At 43.6% G+C, this 24419-nt stretch overlaps 2 protein-coding genes across 6 annotated transcripts in view; both read left to right on the top strand.

Annotated features, from left to right (window-relative positions):
* LOC135520530 (hormone-sensitive lipase-like) overlaps positions 1-14938 on the top strand; it is a 38276-nt gene extending 23338 nt beyond the window's left edge. For all 5 annotated transcript variants that reach the window (XM_064946144.1, XM_064946141.1, XM_064946145.1 and 2 more), the window contains 7 exons: positions 949-1101; positions 2949-3093; positions 5236-5463; positions 5582-5740; positions 6769-6995; positions 9063-9329; positions 9522-14938. In XM_064946144.1, the coding sequence (XP_064802216.1) occupies positions 949-1101; positions 2949-3093; positions 5236-5463; positions 5582-5740; positions 6769-6995; positions 9063-9329; positions 9522-9923 (1581 nt within the window). In that variant the 3' untranslated portion in view covers positions 9924-14938. The remainder of the gene's footprint in view (positions 1-948; positions 1102-2948; positions 3094-5235; positions 5464-5581; positions 5741-6768; positions 6996-9062; positions 9330-9521) is intronic.
* A 3101-nt stretch (positions 14939-18039) lies between these two features.
* Positions 18040-24419, top strand: part of LOC135520529 (transmembrane protein 145-like) — a 56821-nt gene continuing 50441 nt past the window's right edge. The window contains 1 exon segment of the mRNA XM_064946140.1: positions 18040-18316. Coding sequence (XP_064802212.1) covers positions 18212-18316 — 105 coding nt within the window. The 5' untranslated portion in view covers positions 18040-18211.

The raw sequence follows: 24419 nt of genomic DNA, 5'->3' as shown, positions 1-24419 counted from the left end.
TCTCTTATTATTCTGACATTTCATAAATTTAAAATAAAGTGGTGATGCTAACTGACCTAAGACGGGGAAATTTTTTACTAGGATTAAATGTCAGGAATTGTGAAAAACTGAGTAAATGTATTTGGCTAATGTATTTGACTTCAACTGTCGGTCCCGCTTTGTTCTTTGTTTCCTAGTGAATACAACCTTGGTCTCATACTGGTTACATTCCAGTCTCAGCTGATTGTAGGTCAAAGTTCACTTTTGTTAACCTTTCAAATCTGACAAGCAGAACCTTTGACTGGTAGATCAAAATGTGCTGCTGTCGCTGTAAAACCTTTGACAGCAGCAGTATGACAGTGTGTATTTCCCAAGTTAATTGGATTTAAGCTGCTGCTTTCATCAGCTGTTGAGAAGCCCCTTCCTGCGTGAAATGCTTGAACATCAAGGGATTCTGTTACTTTACGTTTCCTTTGTTTGAGAGCAGCTGTAGTAAATGACAGTGTTGTCTTCTCCGCTCATCCGCAGCTCTTAATCCCTTTAAATCCACACACACACACTTTATTTATTTGGGGAGGTATTGAACAGCAGAGCTGAGCATCTGTAGTCTGGCATTATACCAGACATGATATCAGCCAACACTTTTTAACTCACTCATTGATCCTGCTCAGTCAAAGAGCTGTTGTCTTATGTGGCAAACACAAGCAAAAGCCTCTGCTGTTCCCTGCTAATGTTAATGAATGGGAATGAGAATGGTGTGTTTGTGGTGGAGCTGGAAGGACAGTCTGGAGCAGAGAACAAACCACACAGCTAGTCCAAGCTAGTACTGAAGAGATTGTTCAACAGAGAGCTGTAAAGCAAATGGACAAATCAATATCTGTAGCAAATGAAGTGAAAACAGATTTTTTTTCTAGCTTTGATTGCGATAGTGATTCTCTGGCTGTCTCTGTCTCCCTCCCTCTTCTGTAGGACAGTGAGGCGTTGCTGTCCCTGTCTCGTTCTGAGGGTGGTCCTATCTCCCTGTCTCTGGGAATGAAGACCAAGCAGAGCCCCCCTTCTCGCTGGCTGCTGGTGCACTACCACGGAGGAGGCTTTGTGGCTCAGACCTCCAAGTCTCACGAGGTAATAACACATTCTGTTCTCGTTTGTTTGTTGGGAGGAATTGACCGTCACGTTTCACCTTTAACCTAACTAGTGTCTCTATGGTGGGAACCCATGGTGTGTGGCCATGGGTTCCACAGCCTATCATGTTCAAGACCCCAATGTCTTTTTTATTTTATTTATTTTGTTAACTGGAATCAAACCATTCTAATGAATAGTTTGAGAATTGTGTTGTTAGATGGGTACTTGGTGGTCTTGAGGATATGTTCTGAATGATTGTGTTTTCATTCCATGGCTTCCCTGTAATGAGCCGTTCCTGCTAATGACTGTTTAATTCATCCAATAGGGTTGATGGACACAAACTGACTTATATATTTATATCACTCTATATTATCCAGTGATTGGTGCAGGCCAGCCCCTCTTTCCCCCAAATCCACTCCTGTCTGTCTCTCCTCCCTCTTCATTCCATCTCCTCTCTCTCCCTCTCCCCCCTGTATTATATAACCAGCAGGGTACCACTGAGACGCATCACCATGAAACCAGAGTGGACTGGCAGTCCCTTGATCTCCAATAGCCTTGCAACCAGAGGCTATAGGAAGTGATCTGAGGAGGAACAAGCCTGTCATGTTGAATTAGCCTGGAACTCTGCATGAAGTTATTATGGCTTTATATTACATAGGCCCTAATGGAAGATGTCTGTCTGTGTGTGATCTCCATGCTTTAGGCTCTCTCCTCTAACCCTGTCCTCTACGCTTTCCTCCTTTCTGATCATTATTCCCTTTGTGCTCTACTCTCCTTTGTCCTAATGACCTCTTCTGTCATTTTTATAATCCACCTCTGCTCTTTGCTTTCCTTTCTCTCTCCTATCTCCTTCACTGTACCCACTCTGTTCTTCCTTCCTCCCCCTGGCCAGTGAGGAGATGGATAGTCTGAGAGGGCATTCATCTCTCTCTGTGGGGTCCGCTGGCAAGCCTTGTCATGGGCAGACCTGGCCAGCGGCGCTGACGGGTTTCAAAACGCATCATGTACTGACAATGACGATCGTTCAAATTGTCATGCAGGCACGCGCGCACACCACGACACGCATGTCAGCAGTGCCAGACTGTGATCCATTATGGCAGCGTGGCTTTAAAAGTGCAGGGCAGATTCCCAGGGATGGTGTTGAGGTGGTGTCTGGCAGTGTGATGTGGTCACATCCAGTCATGGGCCACTGAGGTGAGGCTCTCTGTGTATTGTTTAGAGAGGCAGAGCTGTCACTACTGACACTGTCACTGATGCTTAGAGAGAAGAGGAGTGGCAATGGAGCGATCGAATGACAGGAGAGAAACTTCTGTAGAGGAGGGCAGACTAATATTGTCAGATGAGATTTATTGTCAGATGTATGCACTCTTGACTTCTCACTTAGCTAAGTACTTGATGACCGTACAAGGTTATAATATCAAAAGCAAGTATTCTAAAGATGTTTGATCTGGAAAGTATGTCTAAGAATGCTAATCATTTAGCTACCATGACATCAAATTGCATAGCAACAACAGGTTAACACCACCCCTGTGTAGTGAGAGCAAGGTTGTCATATTTCATTTGTGAGCACAGTGCACATAACTGGTATTTTCATAACAGAATTACCAAGCCGCCACTTGAGTTAGGCAGTGTATGGTTGGGTTGGTAGTTCACCAATACAGAACCTGCAAGGTGGGCATCTGATACCAGGACCCCTCTCCTATCCTTCCCAACACCACATCCTGTAAAGCTAGCTAGGGGGCACTAAGAAGCCTTCAGAACTGCAAACAGCACTCTGCCTGCCCTGGTAGGGGGTTGCACCATCTACAGTACACTCACTCCTTTCACCCCCTTTCTTTCTTCTCCAGCCGTACCTGAAGAGCTGGTCTCAGGACCTGGGTGTGCCCATCCTGTCTGTGGACTACTCTCTGGCCCCTGAAGCCCCCTTCCCCAGGGCCCTGGAGGACTGCTTCTATGCCTACTGCTGGGCCATCAAGAACCACCAGCTGCTGGGTAGGACAACACACTACTACCACTTTATCTAACCTTACTGTTGGGCCATCAATAACCACCACCTGCTGGGTAGGATAACACACTACTACCACTTTATCTAACCCTAACCCAACTGCTGGGTAGGATAACACACTACTACCACTTTATCTTAGAATAGAATGGGCTTTAATGTCCCCAGGGGGACATGTCTTTGACAACATTTTGATGCTCTACATTTGAAGTCGAAGTTTACATACACTTAGGTTGAGTCATTAAAACTCGTATTTTCAACCACTCCACAAATTTCTTGTTAACAAACTCTAGTTTTGGCAACTCGGTTAGGACATCTACTTTGTGCATGACACAAGTAATTTTTCCAACAATTGTTTACAGACAGATTATTTCACTTATAATTCACTGTGTCACAATTTCAGTGGATCAGAAGTTTACATACACTGAGTTGACTATGTCTTTAAACAGCTTGGAAAATTCCAGAAATTATGTCATGGCTTTAGAAGCTTCTGATAGGCTAATTGACATCATTTGTCAATTGGAGGTGTACCAGTGGATCTATTTCAAGGCCTACCTTCAAAGAAATCTGCTAAGACCTCATCCTTGGGAGCAATTTCCAAACGCCTGAAGGTACCACGTTCATCTGTACAAACAATAGTAGGCAAGTATAAACACCATGGGACCACGCGGCCGTCATACAGCTCAGGAAGGAGACACGTTCTGTCTCCTCAAGATTAACGTACTTTAGTGCAAATCAATCCCAGAACAACAGCAAAAGGACCTTGTAAAGATGCTGGAGGAAACGGGTACAAAAGTACCTATATCCACAGTAAAACAAGTCATATATCGACATAACCTGAAAAGCCGCTCAGCAAGGAAGAAGCCACTGCTCCAAAACCACCATAAAAAAGCCAGACTACAGTTTGAAACTGCACACCGGGACAAAGATCATACGTTTTGGAGAAATGTCCTCTGGTCTGATGAAACAAAAATTGAACTGTTTTGGCCATAATGACCATCGTTATGTTTGGAGGTTAAAGGGGGAGGCTTGCAAGCTGAAGAACACCATCCCAACTGTGAAGCACGGGGGTGGCAGCATCATGTTGTGGGGGTGCTTTGCTGCAGGAGGGATTGGTGCACTTCACAAAATAAATGGCATCATGAGGACAAAATTATGTGGATATATTAAAGCAACATCTCAAGACACCAGTCAGGAAGTTAAAACTTGGTCGCAAATGGGTCTTCCAAATGGACAATGACCCCAAGCATACTTCCAAAGTTGTGGCAAAATGGCTTAAGGACAACAAAGTCAAGATATTGGAGTGGCCATCACAAAGCCCTGACCTCAATCCTACAGAAAATGTGGGCAGAACTGAAAAAGGGTGTGCGAGCAAGGAGGCCTACAAACCTGACTCGGTTACACCAGCTCTGTCAGGAGGAATGTGCCAAAATTCACCCAACTTATTATGGGAAGCTTGTGGAAGGCTACCTGAAACGTTTGACCCAAGTTAAACAATTTAAAGGCAATGCTACCAAATACTAATTGAGTGTATGTAAACTTCTGGCCTACTGGGAATGTGATGAAATAAATAAAAGCTGAAAGAAACCATTCTTTCTATTTTAAGAATGTGAAATGTCAGAATAATAGTAAAGTGGTGATCCTAACTGACCCAAGACAGGGAATTTTTACTAGGATTAAATGTCAGGAATTGAAAAACTGAGTTTAAATGTATTTGGCTGAGGTGTATGTTAACTTTTGACTTCAACTGTATATATAAATAGACAGACCTGCTTTTTCAGATGGGCTTAATTCCCAATGTTCTCAATATTTATTTGGATATTTCCTGGTACTTTATTATGACAGAAAGCTAAAGTCTGGTTAGCTTGGAACTCACTTAACTGATGGCCATAGTCTCAACTTATGTCTCAATTATAAAACATTGTGGGACAAGATAAAACAACACCTATACAGTACTTGCATATCAACAACCACCCCTCATTGCCCCATATAGACATGGGTACAGAGAGTGGGACTTGGAAGTGTTATGCAGATTCTCACTTTTACTCAGCTTTTCTCCTTTCTCTCCCTCTTTCTGTTTTTCTGTCACACTCTTGCCTCAATCTACTGACTCGGACTCTCCTCTCTCTCAGGTTGGACGGGGGAGAATGTCTGTCTAGCCGGTGACAGTGCTGGTGGTAACCTGTGTATTACAACATCGATGCGCGCTGCATCTCACGGCGTGCGGATGCCGGATGGCATCGTAGCTGCCTACCCTGCCATCCTGCTCACCGCCTATGCCTCGCCCTCCCGCCTGCTCACCCTCTTTGACCCCCTACTGCCCCTCAGTGTGCTCTCCAGGTGTCTCAGCGCCTACGCAGGTAAGACTGTGTGAGAGGGTGCAGAGATGGTTTACTGCCCCTGAGTGTAGTGCGTGGTGTTTGTGCATGCCAATCAATGCTGGTGAGTGATGGGTATCACATTTCCCCTCTCCCCCAGGTGAGGAGCCCCAGGCAGAGAAGCAGGTGGAGAAGGTGAGCACTCTGAGCATGGTGAGAAGAGACACGGCCCTGCTGCTCAGAGACTTCAAACAGGGAGCTTCCAACTGGATCCACTCCCTACTGGACCCCAACAGAGCCACTGCCACGGCATCAACAGGTAGGTACACGTGTGTTGTGTGGGGGGGGGGGTGGTCTTGGGGGGGGGGGGGGGGTGTGTCTGTGTCATTGTGTTCACGCATCTTAGTGTCTGACTGAGGTGAAATAATTTTTTCCTATTACCAGAAGGTCCATGTATGGAATATTTGATTGACATTGATATCCACAGTTGACCTAATTAACCCATCAATCACCCACGGCCACCACCCTGTTACGTCACACCCTCATCCATCCAGATCAATTCACTGCTTAGTCTCAGGCCACAGAAGGCTCTCCCCACTAATTGTGTTGAAACCCTGCAGTAAGCAGACTATTCCAGGCGTCACCATGTTACCTGACACACAGCAGCTGTGGGCCAGACTAATGACTGTATCATTGGGGGGTGTACATTATTAAAGGCCATTATTAATAGAAGAGCTCAGTGAGTACAGCTTTGAGAACAGACAAGCCATGACACCTCTTACAGCTGTGTTGTGACGGGGAGATCATATCGTAATGACACCATTATTGCTTAAAGCTATAATCAAAGTGGGCACCTTGCATCTGTTTTGGTAAAAAGCTGAGGGATGGGTCTGGAGCAATGTAACCATTCTCAAATTCATACTGTAGACAGCTATGGATGGAAGGACTTACAATCCATGTGATGATAAAAATTGCAGTTTTAACCATGTTTTAAAGCTTTACAGTGTTAGTTTACATTTATATTGTTTGAAACATTGGGGTGAAATAAGATTATATGTGGGGCTCTGATGGGATATTGACATTTAAACTAAGCTCATGAGGCATTTTTAAGTTATATTCTTCAACAATCAATGGTGTATATCAATAATTTGAGTCCAAGAATGAATGTAGTATCTAACGATTCTAGCTTTTAATATCCATCTCCCAATAACCACACGCCGCTCACCCCTGCCTCTTCTCACCGTCCTCCAATCATATGTCTTCATTGATGTTTCCCTGTTCCATAATGGCCTCAGTCTTTGTCTCTCACTCTGTCTTATTTTGTCAATGACTCTCTTCTCTCTCCAGATACGTCTTCGTCAGTGAGGAAGAGTGTGTCTGAGGCATCCATCAGCTCACCCCACTCGGACCCCCCCGTGCCCCCTGAGCATCCCTTTGACTTCTCCTTGAGGAGAGAGTCTCTGAAGAGCCACACCTGCCAGGACCTGGCAGGCCACGCCAACAACGCCAACTCCACTCCCGCTGCTGCCCCCACCACTCCTGCCCACAATGCAATGGTGTTCCCCGAACCCACGGTATGATACTCCCTGAGTTGCCCTTAACAGATGTAGGATCAGATTACCCTCTCCAAAACTTATTCTTAACAATTTGGGGGGGGGGGTTAAACTGACTTCAGATCAGTGTGGCAGCTTCATCCTTACTGCTGGAGGTCGATTTCAAGTTTTCATAATAGTCGGTAATCGGCCTTTTTGGATGCCGATTTATATTGCAATCCACAAGGAGACTGCGTGGCAGGCTGACCACCTGTTACGCGAGTGCCGCATCAAAAGGACCGTGTGGCTGCAAGGAGCCAAGGTAAGTTGCTAGCTAGCATTAAACTTGTCTTGTAAAAACAGTCATCACATAATCACTAGTTAACTACACATGGTTGATGATATTACCAGGTTAACTAGCTTGTCTTGCATTGCATATAATCAATGCGGTGCCTGTTAATTTATCATCGAATCACAGCCTACTTAAACTTTGCCAAACGGGTGACAATTTTAACAAAAGTGCATTCGTGAAAAAAGCACAATCGTGGCACAAATGTACATACCCATAAAATATCAATGCCTTTCTTAAAATCAATACACGAGTGTATATATATATTTTTTATCCTGCATATGTAGTTAAAAGAAATTAATGTTAGCAGGCAATAATAACTAGGGAAATTGTGTCACTTCTCTTGCCTTTAGTGCAAGCAGAGTCAGGGTATTTGCAGCAGTTTGGGCTGCCTGGCTCGTTGCGAACTGTGTGAAGACCATTTCTTCCTAACAAAGACTGTAATTAATTTGCCAGAATTGTACATAATTATGACAACATTGAATGTTGTGCAATGTAACATCAATATTTAGACTTATCGATGCCACCTGTTAGATAGAATACAGAACGGTTCCGTATTTCACTTAAAGAATAAAAGTTTTGTTTTCGAAATGATAGTTTCCGGATTTGACCATATTAATGACCAAAGGCTTGTATTTCTGTGTGTTTATTATGTTATAATTAAGTCTATGATTAATAGAGCAGTCTGAGCGGTGAAAGGCAGTAGCAGGCTTGTAAGCATTCATTCAAAAAGCACTTTACAGCGTTTGCCAGCAGCTCTTAGCAATGCTTGAGGCACAGCGCTGTTTGACTTCAAGCCTATCAGGTCCCGAGATTAGGCTGGCAATACTAAAGTGCCTATAAGAACATCCAATAGTGATGGTATATAAAATACAAATGGTATAGAGAGAGAGAGTCCTATAATTCCTTTAATGACAACCTAAAACCTCTTACCTGGGAATATTGAAGACTCATGTTAAAATGAACCACAAGCTTTCTCATGTTCTGAGCAAGGAACTTAAACGTTAGCTTTCTTACATGGCACATATTACACTTTTCGTCTCCAACACGGTGTTTTTGCATTATTTAAACCAAATTGAACATGTTTTATTATTTATTTGAGACAAATTTTATTTTATTTATGTATTATATTAATTTAAAATAAGTGTTCATTCAACATTGTTGTAATTGTCATTTATTACAAATATATATCTATATAAATCGGCCGATTTTAATCAGTATCGGCTTTTTTTTGTCCTCCAATAATTGGTATTGGCGTTGAAAAATCATAATCTTCGAACTCTACTGCGTTTACGGCCACTTCAGATACACCTGTCACTGAATTGTTGGTGTTTGTCTTAACGAAGCCTGTCGCTGAATAATTTATGCAAATAGATGGTGACCAAGCTGCTTGTCTTGTTCCCTCCTACACAGATTTAACTGGCGCAGACAGGCAGAACTGTGTGTCTGAGTGTAACCTGTAGTGTGTCAGTATGGAGATCATCTGTGTTTCTATAAAGCCAGTCTGAATGAATGCCTCTGTCTCCAGGGGGAATATGAAGAACTGTCACAGTGAAACATGTCAGTCTTTGTTCCTGTGATTTGAAATGGAAAAAATATACTTGAGGCTTGTAGATTCTTAGAACAAGTGTCTGGTCCCAACGGAAAGACACTTCAGTATTATCTAGTATCTTATACCATAAAGTTTCCACAGTCTTGGTCCTTGACTAGTGATAACTTATGTATTGCCATGGTAACATTTTTTCCTTGTACCCCTCCAGCCTGACAACGTGAGCTTCTTCCTCTCCAAAGAGGAGGCGGTGTCCATGTCGGATGCTCTGTCCTCTGTAGCCATAGCGCCCCCTGAGGGGGAGGAGGGCGTGGTGCTGGAGCACCCTCGGGAGTTCCCCCTGGGCTTCGAACCGCTGCGTTCTGAGCGGCTGGCTGAGATGAAGCTGGCCACCTCGCCTGTCGTCAGGAACCCCTACATGTCTCCTCTACTGGCCCCCGACAGCATGCTGAGAGGACTGCCCCCCATACACCTAGTGGTGGGTGAGAGGGAGGGAGGTGGTGGGTGAGAGGGAGGGAGGACTACCTAGTGGTGAGAGGGAGGGAAATGGAGTTGGCGATTGGCTTGTCCCAATCTTTTTCTGGTCTTTTCTACCAATTTAGTATTTTTGTTTTTACATGATCCTAGAAGACCCTCTTTGACTCTGTTGTTTCTCTCCCTCTCCCCTTAGGCCTGTGCGTTAGACCCCATGCTGGATGACTCTGTGATGTTTGCCAAGCGCCTGAGGAACGTAGATCAGCCAGTCACCCTGTGTGTGGTGGACGACCTCCCCCACGGCTTTCTCAGTCTATCACAGCTCTCCAGGGAGACTAGGGAAGCGGCTAACGTCTGCGTCAACCGAATCAGGGACGTCTTTGACCAGAAGGACTCGCCCCAGGAGCCACGCATGCACCGCAAGCTGGAAAGGACCAATCAACGCGCTTCCTCTGTCGCCACGGGTGACCCAGAGAAGCTTTTTGCAGCACCCATTCAAGAGGAGGAGCTGCTGGTGGCCAGGGGAGGGGCTCTAGTTCAAGATGGGGAGGGGCTAGTTGGTGTGGCAGCACAGAACAACATAGACATTGTGGGATAAAGGCATGATCAGGGGTTTGCTAGATGAGTACCGTTTGTTAAAGGATTTACAAGAGATGGAGATAAGGGGGGGATTTGGGTGACATGAAGCCTGGGAGAGGAGAAGAGAATAGAGTGAAAGAAAAACAGCAGGAGGAGAATATGGAGAAGGAGTTGGTAGCGTGCCCAGTTTTGGAGAGACAGAATAAAGCACCCATGGATAGAGAGGAAAGCAAGTACTAATTGCAACCTCTTCATCTTTCAAACTCTCAATTGCTGTTTAGCACCATGCACGGTGACATGTTGACCACACACACACTAAACCATTTTGCCTTTTGGGCTGCTGCATTGTGCTCGGTGTAGAACTGTGAGTTTGGAGCCTGGACATTATAAAACAGCACAGAGCGTTGTGGTGAATGGTCGAGCTATCTCCCTATAGAAGACTATTCCAGTCCCTAATCAGATGAGCTCCTACATAGTGCCATCACAACTTAATGGCCACTTGTTTTTTAGGGAGCTGCTCTAAATCAAGCTTAATAACTGTAGAACTATGAGTTGGTTGTGAATACTGCTGCTGTTCGGTCACTTACTCTGCTGATTGGCCCATCAATAGGGTGCTGCAGCATTGGAAACAACAAACTTAGAAACTGGAAGGATTTGGTAGTACCTTGAAATTGTTAACCATAATAGATCTTATTATGCCATAGTATTCCTTGTTATTTGTATTTATTGTGTGTGTATATATTTATATATACTCATTGTATTTTAATTTTAATCCTGGATCATAGTTATACCTGTTTGTTCAAGGCTTTTAAGAGCATATTGTGAGGTGGATGCTAAGTTATGTTCCTAGCTGTGTAGTGCCATAGTCTGTGGCTGCTCATTCCTAGTTGTTCAAAGTAGCCAAATGTTAACCTCTCACCGTAGTGACTAGTGGTCAGCTAGTCGTTACCCACCCAACCAGTCACCTCAGTGAGATGTGGCTGAGGGTTGATATTATTATATTCTAGTCTTTATATTATACTGATATATTATAACTATCCAATCATAAATAGCTAATGCAATATTATAGCTGCATTTTCACCAGTGCAATCAACAGGATTCAGTGGAGCCATAATTATATTGTGCTTGGATTTAAGTTGGGGGGTAAAGCATCAAGTCACAGTAATTGTTGTTTTGATCATTTTTATTGACACACAGTAATTAAGTCTTATCATTTTAAGTTTCTTGTGCTCAGCCTTTGTTTGTTGCCATCTAAAAGCAATCACTTAGCTGTCTATAAACTGACTGCCTTTAGAAGCACATGTTTTTTAAAAGACTGGAAATCCTTTCTCTATTTGCACAGTGAATAACTTCAATAAGAAAGCCTGAAGCAGACAGATGCACTTGCCCATCTCTTCATACTATCTGTACATCACTGCACTGACTGCCAAAAACTCAGCCCTCTATCCCAGGATGCAGTGCATTACACTGCCACAGCCCTTGAGCCAGGGGACGTCCTGCTTGCTGACCCATTTCTGCACCTCCGTCCAAATCACAGAGGATCCATTCTGCTCCAACAGCCTGTACCGAGCGAGCAGGAGAATCTAGAACAAGCCTGATAGTGAGTTCATACTCACTGAACAGGTGACTTCTCTATTTAGAGAATACCTTTCTGTGTACCTTTAGGACATTCTACAGTGGCTGACTGACAATCTGTGTTCTACACTATCTTTACCCTGTGCAAATACTCAGGGGCTGATGCTACAACTACGTTTGGACTGAATCTGATATGATACTTGATATGGCCTCTGTCTAGCTTGTTGAGAATGAATGATTCACATTGGAGTGAAAGCCTTTATCTAAATATAAATGACAACAACCTCACTTCTGGTGCTGTCCTTGTCTGGTAGTCACAGGCCTGGGTTGCCAGATCTGTTGAGAATTATGCTGGTTGAGAAGGATGGCTTTTGGCTGGATTTAACCCCCTCCCTCACCCCCCAGAAGAGCAGGGTTTATCCAGCACACGGTCATGATCTAGTATTATGATTCACTGTCCTGTTTGCTGCCATTGCTTATTGCAGCATTTTGAGGCAGGCTGATAGAAATGAAGAGAGCTGTTAACCTTGAAGGTCTTCAAGGAATCACTTATCTTGTTTTTAGAAGTCTTGTGTTTAATGGTTGATGGTTTTTAGACGATCATCTCACACTTTCTTTGTAAGTTAAGTGTAACTGTGTGTCTGTGTTTAGTGAGGTGTCTGGTAAGTGGATTCTGTATGCGTCTATCAATGACTCTTAACATTGCATGTGTTTGTGAGTGCTTGTGTGGGTGGAACATCTACCATCTTTGAAACCATGATTGTGTGTTTTTAATTGCAGCAGTAAAGCAGCATGTGGGTGTATGGGGCCATGAGTTGCAACCCAAGCCCCTGAATCTCATGGGTGTTGTACAGTACACTATTGTTTAGCCAAGCAGGACTTCTGAGATCCCATTTAACACTATGCATTCTGTCAGCCATCCATTGCTATGATACATTACAAGGTCCTTGATGAATACAGTTCTCATTGTGCTCTAGCAACATAACTGATCATGCATATTGAGATTTAGTAGCCTTGCGTCTCCATTGCCAGAGTAGATATCATAACCCCACACACACACCCAACGAGCACCACTCCAGGCCCTATGGGATGCCCTGAATGGCTCCTATAGACTACTAGCGCACCCAATGAGCAAGGCTAGTACAGCCCTCTGAACTATCTATGGAACTGTGTAATGGTGGTTTAGCACCGCTTGGTGGTTTATGACCAAATCATTTTTATTTGGGTTGTGGCTTTAGACCAGGTCCTGGTCAGAAACATTGCTCTTGTTTTCTTGGTGGGTCACAATAAATTATTTTATATGGGTCACAGTGCAACAACTTTGGGAACCTCTGCAATAAGCTGCTCTTTTAATGGCTACCAATCCTTCACCTGATCTGAGAGGAGGGCACTGCACAGGAGAAATCCATGACAAGGTGCTAGCCCATTAGTCTCGTGAGGTTACCACCATCTTGTTTTCACTTTACTAGTCTAGGTTGTCAGGAAAGGGGAGGGGCCAATTGAGGGCATTGGAACATGGTCTCCCCCCACATGTGGGCAACCACTGTTTCTATGCCTCAATTTTTTTTTTACATTTATTTAAAAAAATAAATGTAAAGTTTTATCTTTTTAACTAGGCAAGTCAGTTAAGAACAAATTCTTATTTTTAATTACAACCTAGGAACAGTGGGTTAACTGCCTTGTTCAGGGGCGGAACGACAGATTTTTACTTTGTCAACTCGGGGATTAATTCTTGCAACCTTTCGGTTACTAGTCCAATGCTCTAACCATTAGGCTCCCTGCCGCCCCTACTTGCCGTTTGATGCATCATGCATTAGCAAATCATGACGTCGGTGATCTTCAGGTCGGAAAGTCAGAGCTCTAGAAAGAGGCCCAAGATTCCGAGTTTGATGAAGGTTCAAATACATTTTCAGTCAGATTGCTTTTTCCTCGATTTCACAGTTTTGAACGCTCGGAAGTTGGAGAATTTCTAGTTCCTAGTTGTTTTGGGGAGTGTGATCCTCATTTTGGTCTTGAAATGCAAAATGGCTGAAGTGGAGTGGCTTTGTGTGTTTTGATTATACATCATACCTCAACCATTTCCTTCATGTATAGACTATTTACACTGGATTCAACATCTCTTAGCCCTGGGATATCTTTAGCTCTAGGCTAACCTGAAACATGCAGTGTGAAAAGCCTATTAGTACGTCAACATATTATCTAAAAGCTGTTTAGGTCAAGTACCCGGTCAAATGTTTCACCACACACAGCTATGCAGTAACACACCAGCATCCTTTACTAGATTTTGTCTCCTGTCTTTGGTGAGCCGTGTCTCCTTTTTCAATCGAAAATTTGGTCACTTACTTGGTTGAAATGCTTTCGATCAACCCTGAGGCTCGAGTTATGCAAGGCTATTTTCCATTTGGTCATTTAGCAGACGGCATACCACTTCGTTTGCCGAGAGCATTGTGCAATCTACACAATCTGATCACTTGAGAATACTTGAATGGAACTGATCTCGACTGCCTGCTTTGCAGAATGTGTTCGTCTTGATAGGAAATTATTTTATTTTCTATTATTTTGTCCCACTTGGACCAGGGGTTCTAAAAGTGGCGTCTGTGGAGGTACTGCAGGGCGTCCGCGGCCAGACGACATTTTCGCCAATTATACATTTTTCAACTCCGACTCCGATCTTGCAACCTTTCACTTACTAGCCCAACGCTCTAACCACTAGGCTACCTGCCGCCCCAAATGTTCTTGAAATGTTCTTACCCCAGGCCAGAGACTTGGATCGTTCAGCCATACACTGCAGAAGTCATGATAACTCCTTGTTGACTATTTTTTTTTTATCTCACTCTAGTTATGATTTATGAGGGGGGTCCTGATGAATTTTCTATCACAAAAGGGCTCCCCTCCCCAGCCCCAAAAAGTTTGCAAATCCCTGACTTAGACAATACCACCTGTGTGATAAAGTGCATGTTAGATTAAGGCTTGAAGCAGAACCAAAGATTGCGTCTAGTTTTATATGATACTTGCTGTCATTGACATTAGTAACAGACATTTTGGCCTAGGTTGATGTCCGTGCGTCCTGTTAGCTGTGTCATTGAGATCTACATAGTAGTTCTGGGTTTGCACTTTATGGAACAAGACACTGGTTAATATAGAGCTATTTAAGATAACTATATTTTATTAAAACCTACACAAAGCCATAGAAAGTGAAATGTTTTGAAGTTTACTTTAATTAGTTATTTTACAACACCACAAGTGCATCCATGTGAATAAAAGATTGAATATGTATTACAAAAAGAAAATACATTTCCTGTATAGATATTTTAACTTTCACTTGCTTTTCCTCTTTTTGACTCCTGTAATGACTCTTTACAGGATTGGTTGAATGTTTCACATATGCAATAAGTCTTTTGTCTCTTGTAACCCTTGTTTTTCCTGTTCATTTTTTGTGAATAAATATATTCTCCCAAACATGTTACATCTGTATTTATTTCGAAGCTGAAATGTCAGAATACGGAATTGGGGCAACACATTTTGTGGCCTATGGTTAAATTCATTACCTGTCAATCAGATCTTTAACTTGATTACAAGGCTGTTTCAACAAGCTTATTCTGCTCATCAATCTGACTTTGACACAGTCAGGTCCATAAATATTAGTACATTGAACAAGTTATCATTTTAGCTCTACACCACAATTGATTTGAAAGGAAAGATGAGCTGAAGGAGCAGACTTACAGCATTAATATGAGGGTATTTACATCCAAATTGACTGAACGGTGAACATCTCACCCCAATTTTAGGGGCTTAAAAGTAATTTGACAAACTAACAATCCAAAATTAAATTGTGAGTTAATACTTTGTAGCAAATAATTTGCAGTCAAAGACTGCCTGAAGACTGGAACCCATAGACACCACCAGATGCTTGGTTTCTTCCCTGCTGATGCTCTGCCAGGCCTTTACTGCAGCTGTCTTCTGTTCCGGCTTGTTCTTGGGGTGTTTTGCCTTCAAGTGAAATGCATGCTCAATTGGACTCAGGTCATGTGATTTACTTGGCCATTGCAGAACATTCCACTTTGCCTTTTGCAGTATGCTTCGGGTCATTGTCCATCTGCACTGTGACACGCCATCCAATGAGTTTTGAAGCATTTGGCTGAATCTGAGCAGATAATGTAACCCTAAACACTTCAGAATTTATTCTGCTGCTTTTGTTAGCAGTCACATCAATAAATGCAAGGGAACCAGTCCCATTGGCAGCCATACATGCCCACATGCGGACTGCCCACATGCGCATTGCGGACTGCTCCATTGATAATGAATGACTTCTGACGGAACGGTACACAGAACGCACCGCAGCCTAGTGCAGCACCCCCAACATAGTGTTGCGGACTGTTCCATTGATAATGAATGACTTCTGACGGAACGGTACACAGAACGCACCGCAGCCTAGTGCAGCACCCCCAACATAGTGTTGCGGACTGTTCCATTGATAATGAATGACTTCTGACGGAACGGTACACAGAACGCACCGCAGCCTAGTGCAGCACCCCCAACATAGTGTTGCGAACTGCTCCATTGATAATGAATGACTTCTGACGGAACGGTACATAGAACGCACCGCAGCCTAGTGCAGCACCCCCAACATAGTGTTGCGGACTGTTCCATTGATAATGAATGACTTCTGACGGAACGGTACACAGAACGCACCGCAGCCCCAACATAGTGTTGCGGACTGCTCCATTGATAATGAATGACTTCAGACGGAACGGTACACAGAACGCACCGCAGCCTAGTGCAGCACCCCCAACATAGTGTTGCGAACTGCTCCATTGATAATGAATGACTTCTGACGGAACGGTACATAGAACGCACCGCAGCCTAGTGCAGCACCCCCAACATAGTGTTGCGGACTGTTCCATTGATAATGAATGACTTCTGACGGAACGGTACACAGAACGCACCGCAGCCCCAACATAGTGTTGCGGACTGCTCCATTGATAATGAATGACTTCAGACGGAACGGTACACAGAACGCACCGCAGCCTAGTGCAGCACCCCCAACATAGTGTTGCGGACTGCTCCATTGACAATTAATTACTTCTGACCGAACGCAAAGAGTTTGATGCATCTGGTGGACATGTGGCAATAGACCTATTTGTAGGAGGTACGCTAAATGTATGGATAGCACACAAGCTGTTAACCTCAAAGTATAAACTGTTGGGAATAAGGTTGTTTAGTGTCTGTTCTATATCTAGGAGATAAGAAGGCTCAGGAAATAGTTTTTTTGAACACATATTTAACCTCTTATTTTTGTTGGTTCAAAACTACCTCCATACTACCATTCACTTGTATAGGTTATCTTCAGACTAGTCCCATGACATGGTCTGAAAAACACCACTGTAGCGCGGAGGATTGAGATGTCTAGCCCATGCAAAAAAAAATGTCTATAGTTTAAATTGACCGATCTTGATTGGGATCTTTTTATTATGTTACTCAGATTGACACACCGGTTTTAACTGCATTATGTGGATGTAAATTCACACAGTCTCTGAACAGTTGATGTTGAGATGTGTCTGTTACTTGAACTCTGTGAAGCATTTATTTGGGTTCAAATTTCTGAGGCTGGTATCTCTGGTATAATGAACTTATCCTCTGCAGCAGAGGTAACTCTGGGTCTTCCATTCCTGTGGCGTTTCTAATGAGAGCCAGCTTCATCATAGGGCTTGATGATTTTTGAGACTGTACTTGAAGAAACTTAAACATTTCTTAATTCTCCATATTGACTGACCTTCATGTCTTAAAGTAATGATGGACTGTTGTTGGACTGTTGTTTATCTTTGCTTTTTTGAGCTGTCTGTTCTTGCCATAATACGTACTTAGCCCAATTTGGTAAAAGACCATTTCCATACTTCCCCTACCTTGTCACAACTCAACTGATTGGCTCAAACGCATTAAGAAGGAAATAAATTCCACAAATTAACTTTTAACAAGGCACACCTGTTAATTGAAATGCATTCCAGGTGACTACCTCATGAAGCTGGTTGAGAGAATGCAAAGAGTGTGCAAAGCTGTCATCAATGCAACATGGGGGCTATTTGAAGAACATATATTGTGATTTGTTTAACACTGTTTAACACTTTTTTGGTTACTACATTACTCCATATGTGTTATTCCAGTCTTCACTATTATTATACAATGTAGAAAATAATATAAATAAAGAAAAACCAGACAAGACAAAATTACAAAGAAACATAAATACTTCCATTAAACTTTTATCTGAACATGTGAAAATCATGTAGCCTATCCTTGGTGTGATGATTTACTTTAATTTGGGTAGTTGTTTTAGAAGGTGTCGCCTATTAGTCTTGTTCGATTCTATAGGCCTCGGCTAAGAGTGAGCAACAGGTCTATAATGTGAGTGAAAACCCCACTCATCGAAAATGTTTGACCAAATAGGTAACAAATTAATTTAAACGTGAATGATTGATGTATGTCTCTTGAATGTGTCGCAATCAGAGAGCGAGAACGCGCATTCTGCCTCTGTTTCCAGTGAGTGGGGAAGGAGTAGAGGCGATTATCTAAAGCGCGCTCACAGCTGAAATATTGGGGCCACATGCATCGGCAAAAGACGAGAACGCGCGCCCTGTGTCTTCTCTGCTTCCTTCTCGGATACTGTCGTTTCCTGCATTCCAGTTGATTGGGAAGGGGGGCCGGGACGACCACTGAGTAGCGAAATTCTAGGATAAGATGGAGGTTTGCGAGAGACTTTTGTGTCTGGCTGTGGTGTCCAGCGTTTTCTGCGTTGGCTCGGTTCTGGGGAAATACGTGAGAGGTATCGTCAACACCAAGGAGGTAAGGTGTTTGATACCTAATTTATCACTTGTGACAATGACACCATTATCAGACTCGGCAGCGCCTTCTCATGTAGCCCAAAGCCTTTCCGTGTTTATATTCTATTGTGAGTGTGACGCGCTCCGAAATTGCCTGATCATTTTTTATTCCAAATCAAGCAATTTCTCCAAGATGTTACAGGATGTCCATACTGCCTTCTATTTGTGCGCATCTCTATTGCGTGTCAGAGTGAGCGTATTTCTATCTACATCGTTCTGGCTCTGTTTGTGGCTCTCACCAACCGGTAGAAGCAAGCTGTGGATGTTTACGAGAATGTGCCTTGCAAATCCATCTAGCATTTATTTTTCTTTGTGATAGCGCCAAGCGTTGGTGATATCCTACACTGTAACCAAAATAACTCACATCCATAATTCGCATATAATAATGGTAACCCCGCCGTTACAGGTGTACGTCAGTTGTCGCTCACGTCACATATAGTTTATTATTGGTCCTCCTCATCTCACATCAGCTGTGCTCCAACACTTAACACTAACATATAAAACATTGTCTTTTGATATCAATCTGTTACGAATCTCAAATATATTATTATCTGATTTCATGTATCTGTTGCTATTGATTCCTTCTGCGTTTAGATGTTGTACTCATATTGTCCCCATGCCCTGCTGTGAGTGACCACATTATAGGTCGGGCCAGTGTAAAGTGCACCAGACAGATCTGTGCCAGCCGCGACTATCCCGTGCACTGAGCTCTCTCACAACTCTTCTCATCTCAGCTCTTTTAGTGTCCCACTTCTGCATAACAGTTTGATGATCAGGTGTGATATTTAACCCATGACATTCATGAGTCATAAAGTAGGCTAACACCTGTCCTACACACTATAATGAATTCCCTCTTCCCCATTCCCTCTTCAGAAGGAACACAATGGAAATAAGCTTTTAAGCTTTATTGTGTTATCCTTGATGATTTTCTTATTGTATGTGGAGGTGTCACCGGCTGGAGCTCCCTTATGTATTTAAAAAAAATGGCCTAATAAATTCAATCAATCAATATCAAATGTAGAAACACTTAGGCTTCTTATCAGATCATGTGGCTTCCAATCAATAGCCATTGAAAATGGACAAACTATAATATAGTTAACTAGCTAAATAAACTAGTGCATGATATCAGAAATGCTTCTGAATAACATAAACCATATTAGATCCCCAGCTCATGCCAGACGTACTCTATACCCTCTTCTCTTACATGGTGTGTGTTCGTCTGAACCAGGGCTGTGTCTTCCCTCAAACACCATGTCACTGCTCCGAAAGGACTGAAACAACACTCATCTGGACATGTTGATATAGTGTGTGTGTGTTCGTCAGAACCAGGGCTGTGTCTTCCCTCAAATACCATGTCACTGCTCCGAATGGACTGAAACAACACTCATCTGGACATGTTGATATAGTGTGTGTGTGTTCGTCAGAACCAGGGCTGTGTCTTCCCTCAAATACCATGTCACTGCTCCGAATGGACTGAAACAACACTCATCTGGACATGTTGATATAGTGTGTGTGTGTTCGTCAGAACCAGGGCTGTGTCTTCCCTCAAACACCATGACACTGCTCCGAATGGACTGAAACAACACTCATCTGGACATGTTGATATAGTGTGTGTGTGTTCGTCTGAACCAGGGCTGTGTCTTCCCTCAAACACCATGTCACTGCTCCGAATGGACTGAAACAACACTCATCTGGACATCTTGATATAGTGTGTGTGTGTTGTCCAGTGGGATTGTTCAACACATCAGTCTTGTCTGCGGACTCCCACCCAAGGTCACACACACGCACATGGCCTCACTCCTCCAGCTCAAAGTCACAGTAGAGTATAGTCGTGGCAAAAAGTTTTGAGAATGACACAAATATGAATTTTCACAAAATCTGCTGCCTCAGTTTGTATGAAGGCAATTTGCATATACTCCAGAATGTTATGAAGAGTGATCAGATGAATTGCAATTAATTGCAAAGTCCCTCTTTGCCATGCAAATGACCTGAATCCCCCCAAAACATTTCCACTGCATTTCAGCCCTGCCAGAAAAGGACCAGCTGACATCATGTCAGTGAGTCTCTCGTCACAGGTGTGAGTGTTGACGAGGACAAGGCTGGAGATCACTCTGTCATGCTGATTGAGTTCGAATAACAGACTGGAAGCTTCAAAAGGAGGGTGGTACTTGGAATCATTGTTCTTCCTCTGTCAATCATGGTTACCTGCAAGGAAACACGTGCTGTCATCATTGCTTTGCACAAAAAGGGCTTCACAGGCAAGGATATTGCTGCCAGTAAGATTGCACCTAAATCAACCATTTATCGGATCATCAAGAACTTCAAGGAGAGCGGTTCAATTGCTGTGAAGAAGGCTTCAGGGCGCCCAAGAAAGTCCAGCAAGCGCCAGGACCGTCTCCTAAAGTTGATTCAGCTGCGGGATCGGGGCACCACCAGTACAGAGCTTGCTCAGGAATGGCAACAGGCAGGTGTGAGTGTATCTGCACACACAGTGGAGGAGGCCTGGTGTCAAGAAGGGCAGCAAAGAAGCCACTTCTCTACAGGAAAAACATCAGGGACAGATTGATATTCTGCAAAGGTTACAGGGATTGGACTGCTGAGGACTGGGGTAAAGTCATTTTCTCTGATGAATCCCCTTTCCGATTGTTTGGGGCACCCAAAATAAAGCTTGTCCGGAGAAGACAAGGTGAGAGCTACCATCAGTCCTGTGTCATGCCAACAGTAAAGCATCCTGAGACAATTCATGTGTGGGGTTGCTTCTCAGCCAAGGGAGTGTGCTCACTCACAATTTTGCATAAGAACACAGCTATGAATAAAGAACGGTACCAACACATCCTCCGAGAGCAACTTCTCCCAACCATCCAGGAACAGTTTGGTGACAAACAATGCCTTTTCCAACATGATGGAGCACCTTGGCAAAAGTAATAACTAAGTGGCTCGGGGAACAAAACATCGATATTTTGGGTCCATGGCCAGGAAACTCCCCAGACCTTAATCCCATTGAGAACTTGTGGTCAATCCTCAAGAGGCGTGTGGACAAACAAAAACCCACAAATTCTGACAAACTCCAAGTATTGATTATGCAAGAATGGGCTGCCATCAGTCAGGATGTGGCCAGAAGTTAATTGACAGCATGCCAGGGCGGATTGCAGAGGTATTGAAAAAGAAGGGTCAACACTGCAAATATTGACTCTTTGCATCAACTTCATGTAATTGTCAATAAAAGCCTTTGACACTTATGAAATGCTTGTAATTATACTTCAGTATTCCATAGTAACATCTGACAAAAATATCTAAAGACACTGAAGCAGCAAACTTTGTGGAAATTAATATTTGTGTCGTTCTCAAAATTATTGGCCACGACAGTACAACATATCAAATCAGCAGGCAAGGCATGTTCAGGTTCAGTGATGGTGGGTAGGATTATAGGTATGTTCAGTGATGGTGGGGAGGATTATAGGTATGTTCAGGTTCAGTGACGGTGGAGAGGATTATAGGTATGTTCAGGTTCAGTGACGGTGGAGAGGATTATAGGTATGTTCAGGTTCAGTGATGGTGGAGAGGATTATAGGTATGATCAGGTTCAGTGACGGTGGGGAGGATTATAGGTATGTTCAGGTTCAGTGATGGTGGAGAGGATTATAGGTATGTTCAGGTTCAGTGACGGTGGAGAGGATTATAGGTATGATCAGGTTCAGTGATGGTGGAGAGGATTATAGGTATGTTCAGGTTCAGTGATGGTGGGGAGGATTATAGGTATGATCAGGTTCAGTGATGGTGGGGAGGATTATAGGTATGTTCAGGTTCAGTGATGGTGGGGAGGATTATAGGTATGTTCAGGTTCAGATGGTGGGGAGGATTTATAGGTATGATCAGGTTCAGTGATGGTGGGGAGGATTATAGGTATGTTCAGGTTCAGATGGTGGGGAGGATTTATAGGTATGATCAGGTTCAGATGGTGGGGAGGATTTATAGGTATGATCAGGTTCAGTGATGGTGGGGAGGATTATAGGTATGTTCAGTGATGGTGGGGAGGATTATAGGTAGGTTCAGTGATGGTGGGGAGGATTATAGGTATGATCAGTGATGGTGGGGAGGATTATAGGTATTATCAGTGATGGTGGGGAGGATTATAGGTATGTTCAGTGATGGTGGGGAGGATTATAGGTATGATCAGTGATGGTGGGGAGGATTATAGGTATGATCAGTGATGGTGGGGAGGATTATAGGTATGATCAGTGATGGTGGGGAGGATTATAGGTATGATCAGTGATGGTGGGGAGGATTATAGGTATGTTCAGTGATGGTGGGGAGGATTATAGGTATGTTCAGTGATGGTGGGGAGGATTATAGGTATGATCAGTGATGGTGGGGAGGATTATAGGTATGATCAGTGATGGTGGGGAGGATTATAGGTATGTTCAGTGATGGTGGGGAGGATTATAGGTATGATCAGTGATGGTGGGGAGGATTATAGGTATGATCAGTGATGGTGGGGAGGATTATAGGTATGATCAGTGATGGTGGGGAGGATTATAGGTATGTTCAGTGATGGTGGGGAGGATTATAGGTATGATCAGTGATGGTGGGGAGGATTATAGGTATGATCAGTGATGGTGGGGAGGATTATAGGTATGATCAGTGATGGTGGGGAGGATTATAGGTATGTTCAGTGATGGTGGGGAGGATTATAGGTATGTTCAGTGATGGTGGGGAGGATTATAGGTATGTTCAGTGATGGTGGGGAGGATTATAGGTATGATCAGTGATGGTGGGGAGGATTATAGGTAGGTTCAGTGATGGTGGGGAGGATTATAGGTATGATCAGTGATGGTGGGGAGGATTATAGGTATGATCAGTGATGGTGGGGAGGATTATAGGTATGATCAGTGATGGTGGGGAGGATTATAGGTATGTTCAGTGATGGTGGGGAGGATTATAGGTATGATCAGTGATGGTGGGGAGGATTATAGGTATGATCAGTGATGGTGGGGAGGATTATAGGTATGATCAGTGATGGTGGGGAGGATTATAGGTATGTTCAGTGATGGTGGGGAGGATTATAGGTATGTTCAGTGATGGTGGGGAGGATTATAGGTATGTTCAGTGATGGTGGGGAGGATTATAGGTATGTTCAGGTTCAGTGATGGTGGGGATGATTATAGGTAGGTTCAGTGATGGTGGGGAGGATTATAGGTATGATCAGTGATGGTGGGGAGGATTATAGGTATGATCAGTGATGGTGGGGAGGATTATAGGTAGGTTCAGTGATGGTGGGGATGATTATAGGTAGGTTCAGTGATGGTGGGGAGGATTATAGGTTAGGTTTTTTAGTTTATTTATGTTTGTGTGTGATTGTGATTTCATGTAGCTGTGAGTATGTTGAGGCAAGTGAGTGTGTTTGTGTTGCACCATTGTGTAACCTTACTAATGAATCATTGAGAGGTCCAGGGGTGACTTGACTATAGTTGATTGGTAATTAATTGTTAATGAGGTTTGGCAAGCAAACCGGGTTCTGGAGAGAGGGGGAGAGACGGCGAGAGAGGGAAATAGGAAGGGAGGGACAGCGAGAGCGGGGAGAGATAGAGAGGAAGGGACAGGGAGAGAGAGATCGAGGAAAGGAGGGACAGACAGAGGGGTAAGGGAGGGACAGAGAGAGAGGGAGTAGTAGTGACCACTGTAGTGACCGGATACTGCATCGAGGCCTAGCACTTGATTAATGGGCTGTCTAACACACACGCACACACACACACACACACACACACACACTCTTTCACTCAAATACACACACACTCGCTCATTCACTCACATACACATGCACACACACTGGCTCAATGTCTCTGCGTCACAATGCAGTGGCCGTGGGGTAATGAGAGGACTAAGGGAGATTAAGGTTGACACCCCATCCACTGTTCCCCTGCTCCTGTTTCCCTCCTACTCTCCACTGACTGGGCCTAGTGCAGGACTACAGGTGCCTTCTGGGTTTACACTGAACTGCACGGATTGGGGCTAGACTGGACTGACCTGTTCAGAATCACTGTTAGGCTCTATTCCCTTACTGTTCC

Source organism: Oncorhynchus masou, chromosome 29 (assembly GCF_036934945.1).
Source record: "Oncorhynchus masou masou isolate Uvic2021 chromosome 29, UVic_Omas_1.1, whole genome shotgun sequence".
In the NCBI taxonomy this organism is placed as follows: domain Eukaryota; kingdom Metazoa; phylum Chordata; class Actinopteri; order Salmoniformes; family Salmonidae; genus Oncorhynchus; species Oncorhynchus masou.
Note: the sequence above shows the minus strand (reverse complement) of the source record. Positions and strands in the feature narration are given on the sequence as shown.